General features: G+C 43.5%; 1 protein-coding gene across 5 annotated transcripts in view; it reads right to left on the bottom strand.

Annotated features, from left to right (window-relative positions):
- FGGY (FGGY carbohydrate kinase domain containing) overlaps window positions 1-22868 on the bottom strand; it is a 340924-nt gene that overhangs the window by 84417 nt on the left and 233639 nt on the right. For all 5 annotated transcript variants that reach the window (XR_003858912.1, XM_029617869.1, XM_029617871.1 and 2 more), the window contains exon 9: window positions 1526-1633. Coding sequence is in view for 4 of the 5 variants with exons in the window: in XM_029617869.1 (XP_029473729.1) it covers window positions 1526-1633 (108 nt within the window). In the remaining variant the exon portion in view is untranslated. The remainder of the gene's footprint in view (window positions 1-1525; window positions 1634-22868) is intronic.

The following is a 22868-nucleotide window of genomic DNA, read 5'->3' on the forward strand; positions in this document are numbered from 1 at the left end:
TGGTAATTTTCAAAAGTTTTTACACAGGTAAACAGGTGTTTTCCTGTGTCAAAAGCAGGGCTGGTGCAAGAGTATTTGGCATCCCAGGCGAACTTTCGGTCATGCACCTCTCTCTCCAACTTACCTATTGGTGGCAGCTCCAGCTGTGGAAAATCCCTAAGGAAAAACCCTTTGAGATTCCCTGGAGGCCCTAAAATTGACTTTGTACATTTTTGCCAATCTCTACTCAAATGCAAAACAGTAACATTTATAATCACTAGTAATCAGCAAATGGCAGTAAATACTTTCTCAGTTTTATCATCAGATCTGACAAACTGGTTACAGTCAAGGACCAAACCTAGAGAGTTCTGAGTGTCGCAGATGAAATTAATACTTTAAATATGATCCAAAAACATTGATACAAGCTTTCAGCCAACTGGCAACAAAATATCTCAATATCTGTTCCTAGAAATTAATTCTTGTAACTAATACCTATGCATAAGCTTATGTTTTGTCTATGTGTTTTAAAGGACAACTTAACCAAGAAACAATTTACTTATTTCTATATAAGGCAAAACTTTAGCCCCTAAAGGAAAATATATTTAATTAAACCCTAGCATGCAATAGCTATACGTCACCCCTGGTTCTCTGGCCTTGAGCAGCATCCAGCAGCCAATGTTATCCTGATTCTACGGTGCAGTCTCAGAGCTTTAAGATATATGTCAGTATAAGTAACAAGGCAATACCTGCCTGGATTCCTGAAATTTATGACACAGCACAGTGCACCCTCCTATCAGTGGCACTGTCTTCAGCACAGCGCTCCCATCTACCGCTGGCATTGACTCCATCATAGCGCTCCATCCTACCACTGGCAGTGGCTCCATCATAGCGCTCCCTCCCACCGCTGGCACTGACTCCAGCACAGCGCTCCCTCCCACCGCTGGCAGTAGCTCCATCATAGCGCTCCATCCTACCACTGGCAGTGGCTCCATCATAGCGCTCCCTCCCACCGCTGGCAGTGGCTCCATCAAAGCGCTCCATCCCACCGCTGGCATTGACTCCATCATAGCACTCCCACCACTGGCATTGACTCCATCATAGCACTCCCACCGCTGGCAGTGGCTCCATCATAGCACTCCCTCCCACCGCTGGCATTGACTCCATCATAGCGCTCCCTCCCACCGCTGGCATTGACTCCAGCACAGCACTCCCTCCTACCGGTGGCAGTGGCTGCAGCACAGCGCTCCCTTCTTTTAATGGTGCTGAATCTGGCACAGCACCCCTCTATTTCTTGCACTGGCAGGAATTTGCTGCCAATTTTGTCGTTCTAGGTGACTGCCTAGTTTGCTTATTGGAAGCACCAGACCTGGTCAAAAGTATGTTTAAAAATTGTCCCTCTTCAGTGAGAGATAAACGTATGTGAGTACAACATATCCACATTCCCCTGCCTGCACAAAATTTTCAAAGGGAAACTCCAAGGGGACGGTTTCCAAAACTGCCCTCTCTGTGCGTTAATTGTATACACCGGTTCTATGTAAACACTCACCAGTTTTCCGGTAGCACTTTGGCCTCCCTCGTTCAGCCAGAACCCAGGAACCATTGCTGAATAATAGGGCCCCCACACACCAGGAACAAAAATAGGGTTTTTGCTTATCTGGAAAAGCAATAGAGCATTTATTTCAGCTTTTAGAGAGCGAGAGAGATCATGAGCAGAATCATTCAAATCATTTTTACTTATTGACGCAGTACAGGTAATTTAGGCACTACAGAACAGTGTATAAGGAGCCAGAAGTCCCGGCTGCTCTTGTGTTTGTGAATCTATTAACGACAGCATGGCTTTTGGATGATCGCCATACAGGAATTCCATTTGCACACAATTCTAGCACACTTCCAGCAGGCGCTGGTGCGGGTCGGTTTTGCATGGCCCCGCCTAAGAGCAAGGTATGCTGGCGCTTTTCTATGCGCTGATGAGGGATTTCCCTTTGAAAACGATCCTACACTATACCATGGGAGGGAGGGGGGAAGGTGCGCATGGGTGTACGTGAGCGCGCATGTGTGTGGATGCGTGAAACAACCTGCATATGTTGGGAAAACGCACAAGTGTTGTTTTTATTTCTCCACGCTAAACGTGTCCCGGGAACACCGATTTGTAATCTGGCTAACAGCGCACAGGCACCAAGAAGGGCAATTTACAGCCAGAGCAATCTACCCAGGTAAGTAACCTTTGATAATTGTTCTAAACACGAGCAAAGACTCCCACTCTCTCCCTGCCTACGTGCACACATGTACGTGTGTTCTGAGGAGGGGAAGGGAAGCAGCCAGAACGTTACTCTGAATTCGTGTCTTATTTTGTCCCCCTAAGGAGACAAGAAAGCAGTCATGTCACAGCTCTGAGAAGACGGAAGGGCAGTATCGTAGCAGAGCCTGGAGGGGCTCGGAGAATAAAATTACACAAAAGGCCTGCGGGGACAAGGATGCTTCATCTGAAAGAAAATTATTAGTGAATATTTGCATGAGATCCTAAATAAGCACTGGGTGCAAGTCCTAGCTCTCTACATTGCAACCTGCCTCTTGAAATTTAGGGAAATGTGGAATTAGAAACCATTCTGTATTTTTTTTTTTTTTTTTTAGAAGAAAGGGAGGGAAGGAGGGAAGTGGTAAATCTATACTGGAACTAGGACATTTTATCTTGCTTACACTGCATTACAAAGATCAAGCTAATATGTACATGGGAAAATAAATAAAGCCATGTGCTCTTCTTAATGGTATTCAGTTACAGCGCACAAGCCAAGAGATGCTGCTTCTTCTTTATTTTAAATGTTTATATACTGCTAACTACAAAGTTAGGTACATCATTTACATATATCAATAATAAAACAAAACATTTAAAACAGCATATAACAAAAATTGCACTGGTTGCATTCAGACATATTACAGATATTTGTTCTTAATGCAGTCAATACTGGTCCCCAAAAGCTTCAATGAACAGATGGGCCTTTCATTTCTTACAAAAAAATTTTCACATCATCCATCAGTTTCAAGGACTGTGGAAAATTGCTCCATTATTGTGGCCCAATATAAGAAAATGCACGCTTACGTGGCTCAGTCAATTGATATTCCTTCAAAAAGACAATCAACTTCCAAAAATAAAGCTCGAATAGGAACATATTTATGCAAACATGTAGACAAGTAAGATGGACCCAGTGTTTTCCAATGCTTTGAATACCAATAATAGAAGCTTAAATTTAATTCCACACTCTACTGGTAACCAATGCAATCTTTGAAGCAATGGTGTTACGTGATCTCTGATACTTCTGTACAAAAGCACGTGTGCAGAAACGTGGTGCAGCATCTGAACGGCCTTAATAGATACTTTGGCAAATCTACTAGTCTACCGTTGTTAACAAAAATGCCTGCACCACATTTCTAAAATCTGCAATATTCAAAATAAAACTAAGGGGGCCTTAAAAGTTGAAGTTTATAAAAAAAAACCAAAACCCCGATCTCACTACTCTTCAACAGCTCAGTGTATGTTAGAGTAGAATCCAGATTCAAACCCAAGCTATGGATCTTGCCCCTGAATGGAATTAGAGTATTATTAAATAGGATTCCTGGACAAGAACAATCGTAAGACCCTTTAGAAATAATCATAGCTTCCGTCTTTTTTACATTTAGGAATAACTGACTTACATTCATTCATCCAGCTTTGTATTACCGTATCTTAAGTGTATGAACAACTTTCTACAACGTCTGAGCTAAATCTAATTCCATGGGAAAATAAAGCTGAAAGCTTTCAGCACAGATCTTAAAAACTGGGACTAGAACCTGACATAAAAGTGAGAGATAAATATTAAACAAGGTGGGTGGCAAACTTGGATGAGATACATAGTGGGGTGCATTAACTATAAACAGCAGCAAAAATAATTGCTCAGACTAAAATTGAAATCTAAATGCACTGGATGCGCATCTGGATAGCAAATAAAATGCAAGACATCTCTAATGCAGCCTGTGTAATAAGTCTAGGCAGCATTAAACTGTCCTAACATGGGACAAACAAAGCTACACTTCATCCTAGTGACAAAAATGTCTACTTCGATGCAATAACACACATGGATACACACGCTAGGCCATGGAGCAATTTTTAAACTCTCCACATTGGAAGAAGTGTGGGTACATGGGGGCTCTGGGCCTGGTTTCTCTCTGACACTTGCTGCAAGTACAAACCATGCACAGTCACGTGCAGCTGCTTTTTCTGCAGGTGGAGTTTTTAAAATTTTACTGGAAAAGCATGCGGGAAGATTTTAAAATGCTGTCCACATGAGCATTTTCCTTCCCTCCCCGAAACTAAACACGCCCCCCTGGGAAACCTCAATGCAGCTACAAGCAGTGTGCAGACTTCAGCTGCACCGCGGGCCCAATGCAATATGGCGTGCTCAGCGGAGCGCGAAGTTTAACCCACAACTGCGTGTGCATTTCTTTGCATGCAAACTTTACTCCGGATGCAGCAAGGAGTTTTCTGCACACAAAAAAAAAATGCTCAGTGCTCTTGCATGGAAATCCCATGCAAATGCAGGCATTAGCTATTAAGCCTCAATGCAGGGAGGTGCACTGGCTTAACTCCTGCTGTCTTAAAGCTGGAAATTTTACTCCTCGTCTGAGATGGAGTAATGTTTCCAGCGCTAGTGTTAGTTTAAAAATGGGAAATAAATCCAAGTAATAAATTAAATAGTCTATGGATAGAAGCTGGATTTCTGGTGTCAGAACCTGTAGTCTGGTATTTTATGTGCAGCAAACGATTTGTGTACCAAAAGCAAGTTTTCGGTGCATAAAATATTTCTGTGCAGAAAGCAAGCGTGAAAACAATCTGTGCATGTAGACTAACTACTACTAACGCCCACCAACTTCCGCTCAGTATTACAAGCCTTAATCTTTGCCAGTACTGACTACTGTAACGCCCTACTACTGGGCCTACCATACACCACAATAAGACCACTACAGATACTTCAAAACACAGCAGCAAGAATTTTAACTGGAAAAAGCAAGAGAGACCATATCACCGAAACCTTAATAGAACTACACTGGTTACTCGTTGAACAAAGAATACAATTCAAGACTTTATGCACCATACACAAATTAATACACGACGAAAAAGTGGAGTGGCTGAACACAGCCCTTCGCGTACATACCCCCCACAGAAACCTGGGTCAGCAAAGCATTGCTAACTATTCCCTCAGTAAAGACAGCCAGACTAACCCAGGATAGGGAAGGGCCCCTATCCCTAACAGGACCTACAATATTTTATTTATTTATTTATTTATTTAACAGTTTTATATACCGACCTTCATAGTAAATAACCATATCGGATCGGTTTACAATTAACAAGAATAAAAAACTGGGGTAACTATTCAAGTAAACGAAAGATAAACAGTAAGTAGGAATGAGTCAAAAAGTTACAATCAACAGGGAAGAGAACTTGGAAGCTTGCAACAAGCTGGAAAGAAGATAAGGCAGGAAATAAATATGAAGTGATGCCATAGGGCGTACGGGTTAAAGCTTAATGGTGCTTTAACCTGGGAGAGTCAGAGTCCATTCGTGAGTATAATCATCATAACGGGTAAGCGAGAAGGACAACTAGTGATTGTCTGGTGGGTCGGTGAAGGCTTGGTGAAAGAGCCAGGTTTTAAGTCTTTTTCTAAAAGTTAACAAAAAGGAAACAAAAGTTAAAAAAGGAACAATATGCCATTAGAAATCAGACTACAAAGTAACATCAAAAGTTTAAAAACATGGCTATTTAAGCAAGCATACCACAAAGAGAATTGAGAGCAGGAAACAGGGAAATTTTGGTTGCAGTCAGTCAAGCTCCCACTCACACACCTTTTTCTTTAAGTGTGTGCTTCTCATTACTATATCCTAAACTATTCCTTCTTTCTTTTTTAAACAACAAAGAACCAAAATAAAGTAGTACGATATCTTATAGCTGAGTAAGAGGAAACTGGACATGACTTATAACACTCACCAAATAATATTTTTATGAAACTATGCTACAGTAAATTAATGGCACCTGTTTAAGAGTTTAGAATTCCAGATACTGTATTTAACATATAGTTTTACGTGCCTCATTGTAAACCGTTGTGATAGCACCCGCTTAATGACGGTATAGAAAAGATTTTAAATAAATAAATAAAACAGACCGTTCTTTCTGCACATAAATCATGTTTTTCCATGCATTAAGCTTTTTTTTTGCAAACATTTTCTGGTTTGCGTGCATTTTTTATATACCGTTGTTCCAGACCCCTCTGGTTCTTCAGGATGCACTCCTAGATCCCTTACCCAGTCATTTTAGGCCTAAGCCTCAACATATGGTAGGAAAGCTTCCAAAAAAAACCAAAAAAAAAACCAGAGGCGGTAAAAAGTTATCCATTCCTTACTAGAAGCTGAACATATATGCCTAAAGAGCTGCTATTCTAAAAGGTTTTACCTCATTTTGTGCCTATAGGGAACACATTTTATAAAACCACTCCTTAGCCAGTAAGCACCATCACCTCACACGTCTATGGACGCTTGACTGTTAATTCCATTTTAGCCAACCTGTGCTTACCAGGGTAGATGACAAATAACCGTTTCCATGACAAGAGGGTCAAACAGGAAAAATATCGAGTCTCACAAAGCTCCTAATAAACAGCCCTCTTTTGAGCTATCTCAGCCAGGAACAAAGTTCTCTCTGACACTATTTGCTTGTAGCATTAAGCTAGCTGCAAGGCCATAACGTTTTTCTTTCATGCCTGCCAGGCCACGAGAAGCCCAACACTGCACTGCCAGGTGAACTTATATGAAACGCTGCATGGACAGCATCAGCATGTTTGGCTCAAAAAAAATACTCTCCAATTCCCTATTTACATTTTGACATCTTAGGCTCTGTGGAGAGTTGTTTTTTTTTTTTTATAGCTCTGCAAATGCTCTGGATGCTGAGGCAGCCTACACATAATCAAAAACCCCAGCTCACACAAACTTTCCTTTCTATTAAAAAAAAAAAAAAGAGTTTGATTTTAATACAATAATCAAGGATTTCCCCCCCATAAGTTACAGTAAACATATTTTGATTCTCACCCAAAAGTCATAAAACTTGTTTGGCAGTCGAAACAGCGCTAAGGGGGGGATTTACCTTACAAATGCTATAAATAGCGACCGGGGAAGCAAGAGAATTTTATTTTTAAGTACGGTGGTAAAAGTCATAAATGAAGGCCACGCAAATTACTACAAGCCCACGTGATACAGAGGGCTAGCATTACCACGGCCAAATTGGTGCGTTACTCAGTTCCAGGATCTGAGTCACTGTACATACAGTATGAAAGATAGCCCTTAGGTGAACAACAAAGCAAATGTGGGGGTGGTGGTTTCAGACAGCCCGAGCTGAATTTAGAACATTTAGAACCTATTAATTAGCTAAGGAGGTCAGCACAGTTTTTAACTGCCAAGTGCACAAATGCATATGCGAACTGAAAAAAAAAGGTTAATTAAGGAGTTTCTCTGCTTCTGGTTAGTTAACTTTCCCCCAAAGACACCCATTGCTTGCTATTCCAGGAAAGGAAAGACTAGATTAAGGGAAGGTTTCTTTGTTGATTTTATGTTTCTTATAAACAATGGTCTTTCTTTTTTTTTTTTTTAAACTTGCACATGAGTTCTCACAGTGCAAGAAGTAAAATAGTAGTGATTTGGGGCTCCTTGGCACAGTGATGACTAAGAAACAAAACAGTATCGGGGGTCGTTTTAAAAGGAACGCGCGTGCGCCCATAAACGCATGTATCGGCGTGCGAGCGGAGATACGGCGCAGTCTTAATTTGTGCTTGCCAAGTACACGCATGCCATTTAAAATACCCCTCCCGCGTATGTGTGTGCATGTAACCTTAAGAGGTGGCTCGAGTAAGTGTCCTGCACAGTATTTCCACTAGGGCTTTAGCGTATGCAGGAGGATTTTAAAACATGCTCACGTGATAGTCCACCAGCTGATATTGAGGTCTTTCAAGACCCCTCTGGTTTTTCATCCTGCAAGCCCCCCCACTTGATCCCGAACTCTCACGCTGTGCTAAAAGCCTGAAAACCTGAGATCTCCAGACGTGCTCCCCATCAGGACCCAGCGGTAAAGTTACACGGATAACACGCCGACGTGCCCCCCTGGTCAGCTTTTTTTAAAATACAGACTTATGTGCATAAGTCTTGGCCCCGCCCTGGAACACCCATGCCCCGCCCATTTTCCTCCCCCTTCTTCCTGATGCGTGCCTGGGTATGTACGTGCATACTTGACGGCTTCTTAAAATCCATGTTGCTCATGCACGGCCCACAAACACGTGTATGAGGCCGTTTTTTGCACAAACAATTCTTTTCTAATCTACCACCCAGTGCATGAGGGTTGATTGGCCCCCTCCATTTTGGGCATTCTCTCTGGCAAACAGCACAAGATATTTGGGCTTTCCCAAACAGCAACTTTAATCTTTGTTCTATTTGCCACGCCTGGAAAAAAAAAAAAAAGAAATAATATTCAGCGTACAGAGACCAAGCCATTGGAGCTGTTCATCACTGAGAGACAAACGACTGCCAACATGGAAACGTTCATTTTATGGGGTCGGATACATGCATGCACTTCGACGGCAGTTCCTGATACTTTGATCCTTACATTTTACAAAGTTGCTAGACTGGTGGCTAGCTTCTTCCCATTATATATTACTGAGCGAGACTATGTAAATGTTTCAGAGCACATGTAAATAGGAAAGAGTTTTGACTGACATGTGGGAAAGTATTTTTGGCTTCCTGGCCTTATCATGTGATCATGTTTTGAGCATGCTCCACGCACCTCCCTCTCACGAACAGCTATTTGCCATGGCCTTTCTACCTCTAAACGGGTAAACCAATGCCGTGGTCTTGCACTGGCAATGTTTTCAAGATGCCTTTGTTTTTCCTCCTTACTGTAGCTTCCTCCTGTGGGGTCAGGAAAATGGCAAGCTTCAGCCTTTCTTAATGCTGGTTTATGGTCAGCAGGCTGAATGCAAGAGCACCCAAGGCTTGACACTATCCCTGTAGAGATCACATGGGTTTGCTTCTCTGATGTAAGCAAAGAGAACCAATGGGGACTAAGGAGAAGCAGCTCAGTTTTAATATGTAGTTTTTAAAGTTTGCCCCATAAGTTGTACTGCCTGGTGCAATTTCTTTTGTCTTCATGAGTTTTATTCTCGCTGGCACTAGCATGTAATTAAAGAAGCCACCTCTAGAAGTTTGCAGCTTTAACAACGTGGCATGTTCTAAGGAATAAGGTTCTCCGGTCACAGCCAAAATACACTGAATCCTCTTGCTGGCCTGCCCTCTGGAACTGAAGGAACATTGTGAGCCAGCCTGTCTCTGGACTGCACAGGACACGTACAGCACATGCTCTGAGGCCTTGAAACGTACTGCAGACTCTGTCCATGCGAACAATGCTGGCAGCTGACAAGCAGATCATGTGTTTCCCAGCTGCTGGCTGAACAAGGCAGGCAGAATTTAAAATGAGGGAGGCCAAACAGCATTTTCTCATTTAACGGGCGCAGGAAGAATGAGTCCAATGTGACAAAAATAAACATGTTAATTAAATAATTTCTGCAATACAACAAACTGGCAATAAGTTATACAACAATGGAATAGAAGGCCTGGGATCTCAGTTTCAGACTTTGCACAGTGTTGGCTCAACAGCATTGATTTATGCCACATACTGTATTAATATTAACAGCTTCATAAGAGAAATAAAAAGACTCAGCAAAAAACTCTATGGGCTCCATTCACTCACTTACAACAAAGATACTTTTATAGCCGATATCTGCAAATAAAAATGTTCAAATCCTATGTTAAAAATATATATTTCAGTGACCCTGGGTGTACTTCAGAAACATTAAATAAACCCCTCCTTTACATGGGGGATTTCAGGTCAGCCCCTATTCTAATTTGCATAATACTTCATCAGCTTCATTATCATGTGTATGAGATTTACCATTCTTTTTAAGATAAAACAGTCACTCTTCTGACTTCACCAACATCTGTACTTGGGTAGCAGAGGCACACTGTGTTACTGGTGTAGTAGTGGACTCTTGGGCCGGCCTGGCAGAGTGAGATAGGAGGAGGACGGCACTCTGCAGAGAAGGCGGCGGCTGGTGGGCAATGTCAGGTCACACGAAGATCCGGAGTCTTTACCCTGGAAGCCTGCGGACCCCCCAAGAGGAGCTCGTGAGGTCCCAGACCGCTGGGACTTAGGAGATCACTGGAACCAAAGCAGAGACTTCACCCTGGAAGCCTGAGGACCCCCCCCTCCCCCCGAGAGGAGCTTGTGAGGTCCCAGGCCGCTGGGACTTAGGAGATCAAGAGCGAGGGAGAAGATGAGACAGTCCGAGGTCGAGGCAGGCGGCAGAAGCAGAACCAGGAGCAAACCGGAGTCAAAGCCAGGAAGACCAACCAGAGAGGACAGGAGCGGAGGCACGGAAGGCAGGAAAGCTGGAACTGGAGCAGGAACACCGGGAGCAGGAGCAGGACCGGAACACCAGGAACTGGAGCAGGAACAGGAACGTCAGGAGCAGGACCAGGAGCCAAGGATCATGAGCTGGATCAGGAACACGAAAGCAACTAGCACTCTTCAAGAGGAACCTCGTTGCAAGGCAGAGAGAGGAAGCAGACGCCGGCTTAAATACTAGCCGGTGTCTGACGTCATTCAAGTGGGCGGGCTGCGGTCTGGCGGGAAAAGCCCTTTAAATTGGGCTTCCCTGTGCATGCGCGTGCCTAGAGAGGGAGGAGCCGGATCAAGAGACTCTGCGGCATCTCCCTCGTGGGGACGCCGCCGTGAGAAGGCCCGAACAGGGCCGGCAAGGTGCGCGTCCCGCCGCTGGGCCTCCGGAGAACCCGAGCAGCCCCGAACCTCCCGCCGCTGTCGCCGGAGAGCTGCAGGTAAGGACCCGTTCGCAACACTGAACATATTCCTATCATGATGTTAGCTTGAACTAAGAGTGCAAATTCCAAATTACTGGTCTACACTGGTCACCACTCTGTCTCCGTTAAATATATTCAAAAGCCCTTATGCAGGTCAATGTCCAAAGAGACAAGGAAAACAGAAGAAAAATAAAATCCTGTAATTCTTAGTAAGACAATTAGAAGGAATTTAAATAGAATGCTAACCACGAATTAGGGAAAACTCACATGTATGCGGATATTTAAAAAAAATGAAAATAAAATGTCTCATTGCCTTCAACATACTTTAATATGTCCTCATTGCATTATCAGCAAGTCAAGGAGAAACAGACCCATCACAAATGACACAAGGTTCTTTTTATTATGCGAAATTTAGTCTCCACTCCACCTCTCCTAGAGTAGGATGTTTTGACAGGTCAGAGTAGGTGATGGGGATAGAGATAAATACAGACATCCACTCACAAAACAGATCCATCTTCTTCAATCAACACTCCTTGACCTGAAGCACACAACATAGTAGAGACACATTACTAACTGCACAGCTACAATGCACATATACCCACATACCTATCACAGTCCAATCTCTCCCAGGTGGTCATACAACACCTGAAAATTCCACGTCCTCTGCTGAATCTTGCAGATCCCACACCTCATCCTCCACAGATTCATTTGGCCAGATATGCATGTTGTGGTTCATGCAACACAATAAAAACACTTTACATACTTTGACCAAAGTCAGGGATTGAATGTTACCAATGTGGATCAAATAGAAAAGCATCCTAAAATTGTTTAATTTTTTTCCTTTTTACATTTTTGCATAAATATTCCTTTTATATTTGTTTTCAGCTTTGTGTCTACTGTTTACGTTATGAAGCATGTAGGGCAGCATTTCCCAGCTTAGTCCTGGAAGCCACCTAATCAGTCTGGTTTTCAGGATAGCTACCCTGAATATGTATGAGATAGATTTGTATACACTTGGTCTCCAATATATGCAAATCTATCTTATGCATAATGCAATCCTGAAAACCGGACTGGTTACATGTACCTCTAGGAGAGGGTTAGGGAACACTGGCGTAGAGCCCCATATGTCAGAGGGGATTGCACATGAAGGTGTAGATGTGGTGTGAGGGAGCTATGTAAAATAAATGTATGGAATAGGTAGAGTGAAAATAATAGTGCAATGCAGTGCCACGAGTACTCAGACTGTCCTCTTTAATAATGTAGCTGAGGATTCTGCTAGTACTGGGATCACACTTCAGTTCTCTGGATCCATAGCCCTGTGGATGTATACTGTGTACCTGAGACAATGAATATTTGATTTGCTTGCAAAAGTTTGCATGCACGTATGAGTAGAAGTGTGTGAAGTATAAGAGAGTATAAAAGAAAGACAGAAAGCCTCATTTTGTCTACTTTTCCTGTCTGCCATCATATTCTGTTTCTATGATTTTAACATAGTTCCCACAGGAAGCAGCAGGAGATTCATGACTGTGGCAGTTTCCAATCTAAATTTAAACCAGCCTCAGGCAAGAGAACATATATCCAGATATGAAGACTCTGGGAAGTAAATTTTAAAAAAGGTGTGTATACATTGGAGCGGATAGGTATTTATAGGTACGTCTGTGGGCAGAGCGCAGGCGTTAATGGAGCGTCTATTGTGGTTACTCCTCCAGTGCACTCTGAATATCCTTTTTTCAGGACATGAAGACTATTTTCTTTTTTCATCATCATCATTTATTTGTGACACATCTTTCCAACCGAAGAGTTCAAGGGATATGTCAGACGACATAATTAACACAGTATCACAACTGATTATGGCGCAACATGCTGGAGTTAAATTGGCAATACTGAAAAATACCTGCTACATTCATCAAAACCTGAATATTGCCATTTGCCCTCCCGTGGCCAAAATGGTGTTGGAAGAATCAAGCCCTCACCGCTCAAAGATGATTACTTTTATCCTGCTCCACTAGGGCCATATTCTAGTCTCCTTGCCACATCTGGGAACTAGTATGACTTTGGGGGGGTTTTCCCCCCTGTATCTTCTTATGCCACTTCCCACATAAAGGTAGTGAACTATGGGGATATCTTGTGACAGAGAGAGAGCAGGTTACAACACCTTCAGGAGATACTGCCAGGGCAGCTTTTGGCTTGGTGTTCGCATAGGGATTGCCAGCCCACTTAAGAGATAGAATAGGAGCCCAGATGGCACTAGGGACAGTACTCAGATCACCCAATTAATTGGGCCAAACCATTTTCCTTTATGAGCCGAGATGCTAACAGACAGCTGTAAGCCGAGAGATCCTCTTCATTAGACGGGAAGCAATGACCAGTAGCACTGCAAGGCCTATCTCTGTAGCAGGGCGCAAATAAAAAATTCGCTGTGCAGATGCTTTAGAAGTGTCCATTCTATATTTAAATAAATATCTCAGCTCGGGCAGCCTATGGATTGTTAGGCTGCCACATAGTTTTGCTGACATACAGTACCACATATTGTTCAAAGGAGAGCGTGATTTTAAAAGTTATTTGACCTATACGTTTTGCAGTTTTTCTTCTGGGCTCTACCTCCACCTCACTGCTGAAGGTTACCCAGGAACTGCTCAGTATGCATGAGTTACTTGATATAATCAGCAAGACCACAACCAGGGAGAGACCATGTAATTCCACACATGCTCAAAGTTACACAGCAAATGCAAATTTTAGATGGTTTTACTCTCTTGGAGAAGGGTCCAGCAGTTTATCACAGTGCTACACACCTGCCAAGCAACATTTCAGGTCAACTGGCTTTGGAGTTGCCTAGGCTGAATCGCTGTTTGAAAGGAGTCATTCTTGGAATGAGCTGAAGGTTAATGGTAGAGAATGATTGTGAAAGTATTTCAGTTCTTTAAACCATAGCCAAATAAGTCCTTAGAATATTCGGTCCATGGGATTCGTCCCACTTCTGAGGCTGGCGGAGATCACTGGAGCCAGGGAAGAGGGGCTGCACTGAATTTCCAAAGAAGGAGCAGGTGCCAGAAAGTGTGAGCGAGAATGGGGCTGGCACATTACTGCCTGCATTGTTTTCTGTGCACCCCATGCACAGCCAATTTCTAAATGGACACCGATCTGTGCTTCTTGTTCTTCCCTTTTCTGCACTGAAAACGAGGATGAACAGGTATTGGCCCTGTCCCCAGCGAATGCGCTGTGCCTACGTGTGCAGCATATGTACTATCTTGAAAACTAAAAAAAGTCATTGTTAATTGTTTGGTTTTTTTTAATTCTTTATTTCTTGTTTCAATTTACAAAGTAAATAACATTGGTTTGTATTCAATTGTTACATTGAATTTTTTTGGGAAAACATTAGGTTCCATATATATTTATAAAGAAATGAAATTATTCATAATTCACCTAGTTTCCAGTTACTATATATAATGGGGAGCTTGACGAGCAATCCTATATTCTAAGAAAGAAAAACAAAAATTTTACTAAAATTTAACAAAAGTGATGCAGACATTTTCATTAATTACCAACAATAATCAAATTCAATTCTATGAACTTGCGGAGCTTGCCTCCCCCCTATGAGTTCTGCGTTCTTCCAGAAATCTTTCTAAATCTGTAGGTTCATAATAAACATATTTTAACCCATCCACTTTCATAGTACATTTGCAAGGAAAGCGAATAATTATCTGTATCCCATATGTTCTGGCTATACTAGCCAAAGCAATGAATCTTTTCCTTCTGGCTTGGGTGTCTTTTGCCACATCTGGATAGACCCACAATTTCTGGCCAAGATAGGGAAGGGTTCTTTTTTGCATAAAATGATTCAATACTTTATCCCTATCTGAAGATAGGACAAATTTAACTATTAAAGTTCCCCTTTTCTCTATTTGTGCACTGAATGATGTCTCTATCAGATCGGTAATGTTTAATGTTGACTCTTGTGAAGGTGGATTAGGATTTTAATTTCTTTCATTCAAAAAGTATGCGCTTTTTATCATTGGAAGATTGTCAGAAGTAATTGACAAAACTTCCATAAAATAATTTTTTAACTGTTCTACTGGAGACATCATTTTGCACTTAGGAAAGTTTACAAATCGAAGATTCAGATAACGAACTACGTTCTCCAAATTTTCAATCTTTCTCGATAAAATATTTTCACTTTTTATTAAAGATGTCTGCACATCCTTTATATTAACAATTTCTGTTTCCACCTTCTTGAGAGTCATCCCATTATTTACTACCATTGGACTCAGATTCAACAATGTATTTTGTACATCCTTAATATTCACATTCATAATTTCAATATTCTTTTGCAGAGACATTATTGCAGACCATAACATTTCTAAAGATATTTGTTTAACCTCTCCAGGCCTAGTACCAGAAGTGGGCGGTTTCATTGAGAAATGTAGTGATTCCTGGTCTAAAGCATTCCCCAACATGGGGGCAGGACTGGCTCCTCCAATTGCCAAAGATCTTTCATTGGGCATTCCAGTTCTCTGATCCAACAATTGAGAAAGTGGAGGTGTACCCTCCATTTCCTTAGGCACCGCAGATTTCCCTTCTTGGTCTTCCTCTGACGGGTTTACCACAATATGCCCTGTCCGCAATAGTGGCAAACCTAGACCAATAGTGTCTGCTATGCATGCTGGTTGTAAAGGAGTTGTTGGTACCCCGGGACTGAGACTTATTTCTCCCGACAATTGTGATAATTGCTCACTAACCACCATTGTAATGGGACTCTCCGGGGTATTTACTGCTGCAGGTGTGTAAAAACCCGTTAAAGTTGTTTGAATAGGGCCTGGCCTGGCAGGGGTAGAGGCATCCTGCCTGACTCTGCCTTTTCTTTTAGTATGCGGCATAGTTTGTAACATAAGCAAGATAACAGTTTAAAGAGTTCTACTCACACTTCTGTATTTAACATCAAGGTATAGGAGGCGTTTTAGGAATCCAGTTCCGCTACCAAGTTTGGTGGCAGCCTTCCAGCCTTCGCCGGCCTAAGCCGGACCAAGCCGCGCGCGCCGACGGCAGCGGTGCGCCGACCACTGCCCACTTTATAGGAGCGGACGCTCCGGTGACGTCACTCAGCCTCGCTCTCGCTCCGTGGATCGAAATCCTTTCAGGTATTCCGGGGAATACGACCCTTGATGACCTGGGTCTTAACGAGGTAGCGGTATTACCCTGGAGGCCTGTCTCACCTCCAACTCAGGCTCCCCAGGTAAGAACAGCGTCCACTGCCCACTTTATAGGAGCGGACGCTCCGGTGACGTCACTCAGCCTCGCTCTCGCTCCGTGGATCGAAATCCTTTCAGGTGTTCCGGGGAATACGACCCTTGATGACCTGGGTCTTAACGAGGTAGCGGTATTACCCTGGAGGCCTGTCTCACCTCCAACTCAGGCTCCCCCTTTGTTAATTGTTTTGCTTGTGTGAAAAATGGGCACTACAGTTAGAAAATCTGTAAAGTGAAGCAGTCAGGATTCACTTCTGCTAATGCCACTTCAACATTAAAAAATGTTTTAACAACTGTGAGGCTGATGCAGTAAGGTTTGGGATAAAACACGTGCGGTAAAATTCAATGCACGGTTTCTTAACGCATGCACTAAAAATTAATTTAACTTCCAATGTGGTAAGTTAATGTTATGCTACTGCACTGGGAATTAAAAAAAAACAAACCATGCTAACCTGAAAATTTGTGCAGAAGACATGATTCATGCGCATAAAATACAATTTAATTACATAAAATACTTTCTGCACAGAAAACATTTTGTGTGCACTGGGATGGTAGCTTTCAAAGTGGCACGCAGGCGCACATTCAGCGGGCCCTCGCCCAGAGGAGTGGCTATTTTATAACACATGCACATATATGCGCATACGTTATAAAATAGCCTGGCTGCGCGCACATGTGCGCTCAAATTTAAGTGGGCGTGAGCCTGTGCACGCAAATCCCACTTCTACTGCGTAAGTGGGAGGATTTTTAAAAGGGATGCATGCCGACACCATTGCCATTAAAAACAGTTCATTTCCAGTTCACCCAGATAAAAGATAGCTCTTCCCCCTAGTTGAATAGCCATCCTTTCCCCTGCTAGCCACAGCCTTTAAAACCCTGCTCTGTCCAGATTTTTTTTTTTTTGTTTTATCACTTCCATGTCATCCAAAGCAGAAGTAAAGTTATGCAGTAGTAGGGGGACTCCAGCACATGCAAATTTCAGCTTAAAATCTCGGAACACCAATGCCCTGCCCAGACCATATCCTGCCCTTTTTTGAAAACTTGTCATTTGTGCGGCACAGCAGGAGATTCGCGTGTATCCAGCGTCTTTTTAAAATGTATTCGGCGCAAGCAAGCCGGATATGTTCACATATCCTCTAACTGACGTGCATATCGGGCTTTTAAAATTCAGCTGAAAGTGTCTTCTGCCCCTAAAAGCATGATTTATGTGAACAAAAATACAGTTCGCGTGCACAACATAAAATCTGTGCACAAAGCATTTTTCTCTGCACAGAAAACTTGATTTGTGCTCAAACTGTGGTTTTTTGCACATTGACTCAATGTTCAAGATCTGTGCACCATGGACTCTGGGTTCAGCCCCATAGACCTAGCATTAGTCCAAGTAACCGAACTTCACAACTCATCAGGAGTTCAATTTCCAGCATGAGAAACCCCGCATTAAGCCTACGCCTCTCTCAGTCAGGGAGTAATAGCTAATGCCTTCAGTAATAGAGATGTGCATTTGTTTAAAAAGAAATTGCAAAACATGACGAATAAGGCTAATTCGTTTCATTCGGGGGGGGGGGGGTTGTCCCCCCCCGAATGAAACGAATTTTATTCATTGTTTTGTATAAACAAATGCATTGGGCTAAGTTCTTGGCCCGCAGGTGGGGCTTCTTTTATGCCCTAGGCGAGGCCCCATCATGTTCGAGAATAGGCAGAGGCCCAAGGAAAGGACGGTGACCTAGGCCCCAGAGTGACGTTGGGGTCTCGGCAGAGGCCTGAAGTTGGGGCCTCAGCCGAGAAACCCGAAAAAAAAAAAAACAAAAACCCCTCACATAATCCATTGGGTATCTGTTGAAGGCTAAGTCCCAACACTGGGGCCTTGGCCCCAGACCCAGGATAGACTCCGTGACCTGACCTGGAGGCCAGGTCCCGACGGCATTTGCCCTGGCCTGGACCCAGGCCCAATGCCATGCCCGGAGGCTGGGTCCAGATGGCGGGGCCTTGGCCTAGGCTAGGGTGCCGGGGCCTCGGCCAGGTCCCGTTGCCTGGGCCTTGGAGCTTCTCAACCCATTCTTTTCTTTCTTTACTTGCAAGCACAATGACAGTGTCCGCTGGGGTCGTGCAGGAGTTAATTACCCTCTGGTGCACTCACCCAGCGGATGGTGCCATTTTGATGTACAGCCTGGACTCTGAGGCCTGGGCCTGACCCTGGGCCGAGGCCCAGGGGTTGGAACCTGGCCTTGGGCCTGGATCCGAGCCTAGGCCCCGGTTTCAGGACCCAGCCTCTGGGATGGGTTGCAGTGTTGGGCCTGGGTCCAGCTGAAGTTCCGTTGTCAGGCCTAGGACTAGGCCAAAGCCTCAGCCAAGGCGATCTACTGGGGCCTCGGCCTATGCAAGCCGAGGCTTCGGGCTAGTCTGACCCGGTTGATCCCCACTGGACCGAGTAAGTGGCGGCTGGGAAGGGATCCTGGCCCCGGTATTTTTTCGGAAGGGAGGGCTCTTTTCGTTTTTTGGACTTTTTTTTTTTTTTTAAATTGCTTGATTCGTTTTTTTCCACACGAATGAAACGAATCAAGGAATCCATGAACCAAAATTCGTGAGGAAAAAAAACCTCCCTGCACATCCCTATTCATTAATAACTGATTTCAATGGAGAAAGCTAGTTTGTGCGGACAGTCTTTGCATGCAAAACTCCTTGCTGCATCAGGAGAAAAAAGCCTAAACACAAAATATATTTGCATATTTGGAGTAAAGCTCTGTTTCAAATTATCAGTGAAATGAAGGTCTTTAAAAAAGCTAAGACATTTTTATTCAGGAAGGCATTTGAAATATCAGCTTAATCTCTTCCCTTAAGATTTGGGGAAGTAATTCAGCAGCTGTACTGTGCTAGTTTCTATGTTGGTGTATGTATATTGCTTTAATTATGTTTACATTTTTTTTTAATGATTTTTATGTATGTATGCTACCTTTTTCCACACCAAACTTTGAAGAGCACGGAGAGAAATATTTTAAATAAAAAATAAAACCGCACACAGCCCAGGGCACCTTATTACATCAGGCCCTGGATTTGTGGATAGTGTCCAAAGTTCTTCTGCACCTGCTTGAGTATCTGGCTCGACATCCCAAGGGTGCTGTCATGAGTCTCATGAACTTGACTAAGGATTCAAGCAGTACAGGGAAATCACTCTCCTGCCTTTACTGGGGAAACCAGAGGACACAAATCTAATTTTTTTCTAAACATGGGTCAGGAGGTGGGGAGTAAGTACCTTGATCTGTTTTTCCACATACTTTGGCAATCCTGGCTTCTGCCATGAGAAAATGGCATTTTTGGTAGGATACTAAAGTGGTTTGCTGTGGCCTTCTAACAGGCCCACAGAGCCTGTTCTTCCCAGGGGCTGCCCTCTATCCAGGTACTAGCTACTAGGTCTAAAGCCTGCTTAGCTTCCAAGATCTGACAGATTCAAGTTCATGCAGGGTGATGCTTCTGGAGAAAGATATGGGTGCATAGAAATTTTGTGAACAGGGTTACATTAGGAGATAGGATTGAGGTCTATAAAATAGTTAGTGGAATGGAATGGGTAAACGCAAATTGGTTGTTTACCGTTTCAAAAAGTACAAAGGCTAAGGGACATGCAACAAAGACAAATAGGTGAAAATATTTTTTTTTTACTATATGCATAATTAAACTCTGGCATTCGTTGCCACAGGATGTGGTAAAAGCTATTAGTGTAGGTGGGTTTAAAAAAGGTTTTGCAAGTTCCTGGAAGAAAAGTCCATAAACCATTATTAAGGTGAACTTGGGAAAATCCACTGCTTCTCCCTAGGATAAGCAGCATGAAATCTATCAACCTTTTGGGATCCTGCCAGGTACGTGTGACCTGGTTTGTCCATGGTTGGAAACAGGATACTGGGCTTGATGGACCTTTGCTCTGGCCCAGTATGGCAAATCTAATGTTTTTATTACTCTTAGGGGCAGATTTTAAAAGGCGCGCGAATAGCCTACTTTTGTTTGCGCTCCAGGCGCAAACAAAAGTACGCTGGATTTTAGTAGATACGCGCGGAGCCGCGCGTATCCACTAAAATCCTGGATCGGCGAGCGCAAGGCTATGAATTTTGTATAGCCGGCGCGCGCCGAGCCGCGCAGCCTACCCCGTTCCCTCCAAGGCCGCTCCGAAATCGGAGCGGCCTCGGAGGGAACTTTCCTTTGCCCTCCCCTCCCCTCACCTTCCCCTCCCTTCCCCTACCTAACCCACCCGCCCGGCCCTGTCTAAACCCCCCCCTTACCTTTGTCGGGGGATTTACGCCTCCCAGAGGGAGGCGTAAATCCCCGCGCGCCAGCGGGCCTCCTGCGCGCTGGGCCGCAACCTGGGGGCGGGTACGGAGGGCGCGGCCACGCCCCCGGGCCGTGGCCACGCCCCCGTAGCCGCCCCCAAAACGCTGCCGACACGCCCCCGAAACGCCGCGACGACCGGGCCCGCCCCCCCGACACGCCCCCCTCCGAGAACCCCGGGACTTACGCGAGTCCCGGGGCTCTGCGCACGCCGGGAGGCCTATGTAAAATAGGCTTCCCGGCGCGCAGGGCCCTGCTCGCGTAAATCCGCCCGGTTTTGGGCGGATTTACACGAGCAGGGCTCTGAAAATCCGCCCCATAGTGTGCTTTCATCTAATGCTATTTATATCTCTTAAAGCAGCAGGTCAGGGATTTTTTTTTTTTTTGTCAGTGTCATAGAAAAAAAGAAAAAGATATTTTGCATAATTTCTTTTTGTTTTTAATTGGGTCCAGAGGGCAGTTTCAGCTAAACAACAGGACCAAGATATGCCTACATGGCCTTTGATTATACAAAATAAGTTGTACTCCCTTTACTGTCAAATGGTTAGGAGCTGTATGCAATAAGAAATTCTCATATTCTACGCCCAATGCAAACTCCATAGGTAATGTGATAAAACAGCACAATGGAGGCCTTCTAGGCATATGGGATAAGCAATAACTGAGAAACAAAAAGATCTGATAAGCAGAAGCAATCTGGCTTCAAAACAGTACTTTAAGACCACTAGACCTGATCAGGCTTTAAGGAGGACCACGTAGTGGTTTTCTACTGACCTTCAATATTTCTTGTAAGATATACAGGGGATGGCCCATGTCTTTTTCTCTGCCAGGCATGCTCCAGCTCTTTTGTGGGTTGATCTGTATGGGGCAGTAGCTCCTGTTCAAAACACCGATGGACTAAAGTGTGCACGACAGTGAGGAAGGAGTTGGTGGTCCCTCGTGTACCTTACACGGAGCATTGCTAGCCTTTCATATTTGACTGTGGGAGAGCTTAAGGTATATTTTAAGCTAGTAGCCTGACTTTTAAAAACGTACGTGCTTTTACCACTAATTAAGCCTTTTATATATTGAGTTAAATGTATGTGCCAAATGCATACCCTTCTAAAATATCAAAGGCAAGATTAGTAAAGCTCTTTGTTCATCTTGGGGGCTACAGTTGGTTGGATTAATGGAAACTGGGACACTTTGATTCTCAGTGGTTTGGAGAAAAATGCACTGATCAGACAACAGCGAACCTATGAGACTCATGAAGCTCTGCCTCTTCCATTTCAGCAGTATTTCACCCGAAACCCCCCCCCCCCACCCCCAAAATATAGATATGTCCCACAAAAAAAAAACAAACAACTTTAGAACCCAGTGAGATCTCCCCCCCAACCTCTGATTTACAAGCATCTTCTGAAGATGCCTTATAAATAAAGAGGCACTACTGAAAAGTCAGGCATCAGCATCACACACCCCCTTCCCTTCTGCTTTCTGTCTTGTGAACTCTTCCTGACAGCTGGCTGCTTCATTCACCAGAACCACAACAAAGGGAGGCCCAGAGTGTTCACACACTCTTGGTATTTTCTCTCTCTGGCTCTCTCATTCCCGCTTCTCTCCCCTGATCATCTCACAAAGGTGCTATTGTTGTGGACTTGCTGGGGCTCCGTGCACCTGAGGCAGATCAAAGGCAGAATTTCTTTTAATATTATTATTATTTTCTTTTTTATGTAGAATACCAGCCTGACCACACAGGTCTCTTTCCCAGTGTGCTAAATTAAACCTGATGATTAATCTCTACTGCCCTCAGGGTCCCTCCATACAAAGAAAACAAAATATTTTGAACAAAACATGGGTGTGATAAACGTTTATTTTATGGCCTAAATTAATGAAAAGGTATAGCTCATTTTAAGCAACTGTAGCAGGTCTCATTAAAAATAAACGTGCATGATTGTTCTATGTCCTGTGTATCTAATTATTTGTAGATCGAGAATAATTAAAAAGCAAATTCTCTTTTTTTTTTTTACTGTAACAAGGGATTAGTGTTTGCTAGCTCTCAGGAGATTTCAAATTCTATCTGGAAATGTTTGCAAATGCTGGGTTATAAGCAGGAAGAATTTAATTTCTGATAATTCTAAGGCCAATTAACAACATAGTAAACATGCATTATTTTGCAATACATCTAATGTAATAGCCACTAAGGGATAAATATCCAGGCGCTAAGCGGCTAGTTAAGTTAGCCAGATACTCATATCTGCCTAACAACGGGGATCGTTAACTAACCGCTTAACTAACCGCTGCGCCACTGCATATACCTAGATAAGTCACAGTTAGCCGGATATGTGGAGTTAGCCAGTTAAGTTAACTGCATCAATGTGTGTTAAGCTGTAACAGGTATTTAACGCCTGGGTTAACATTAAT

The sequence above is a fragment of the Rhinatrema bivittatum genome, chromosome 10, assembly GCF_901001135.1.
Source record: "Rhinatrema bivittatum chromosome 10, aRhiBiv1.1, whole genome shotgun sequence".
NCBI lineage: Eukaryota > Metazoa > Chordata > Amphibia > Gymnophiona > Rhinatrematidae > Rhinatrema > Rhinatrema bivittatum.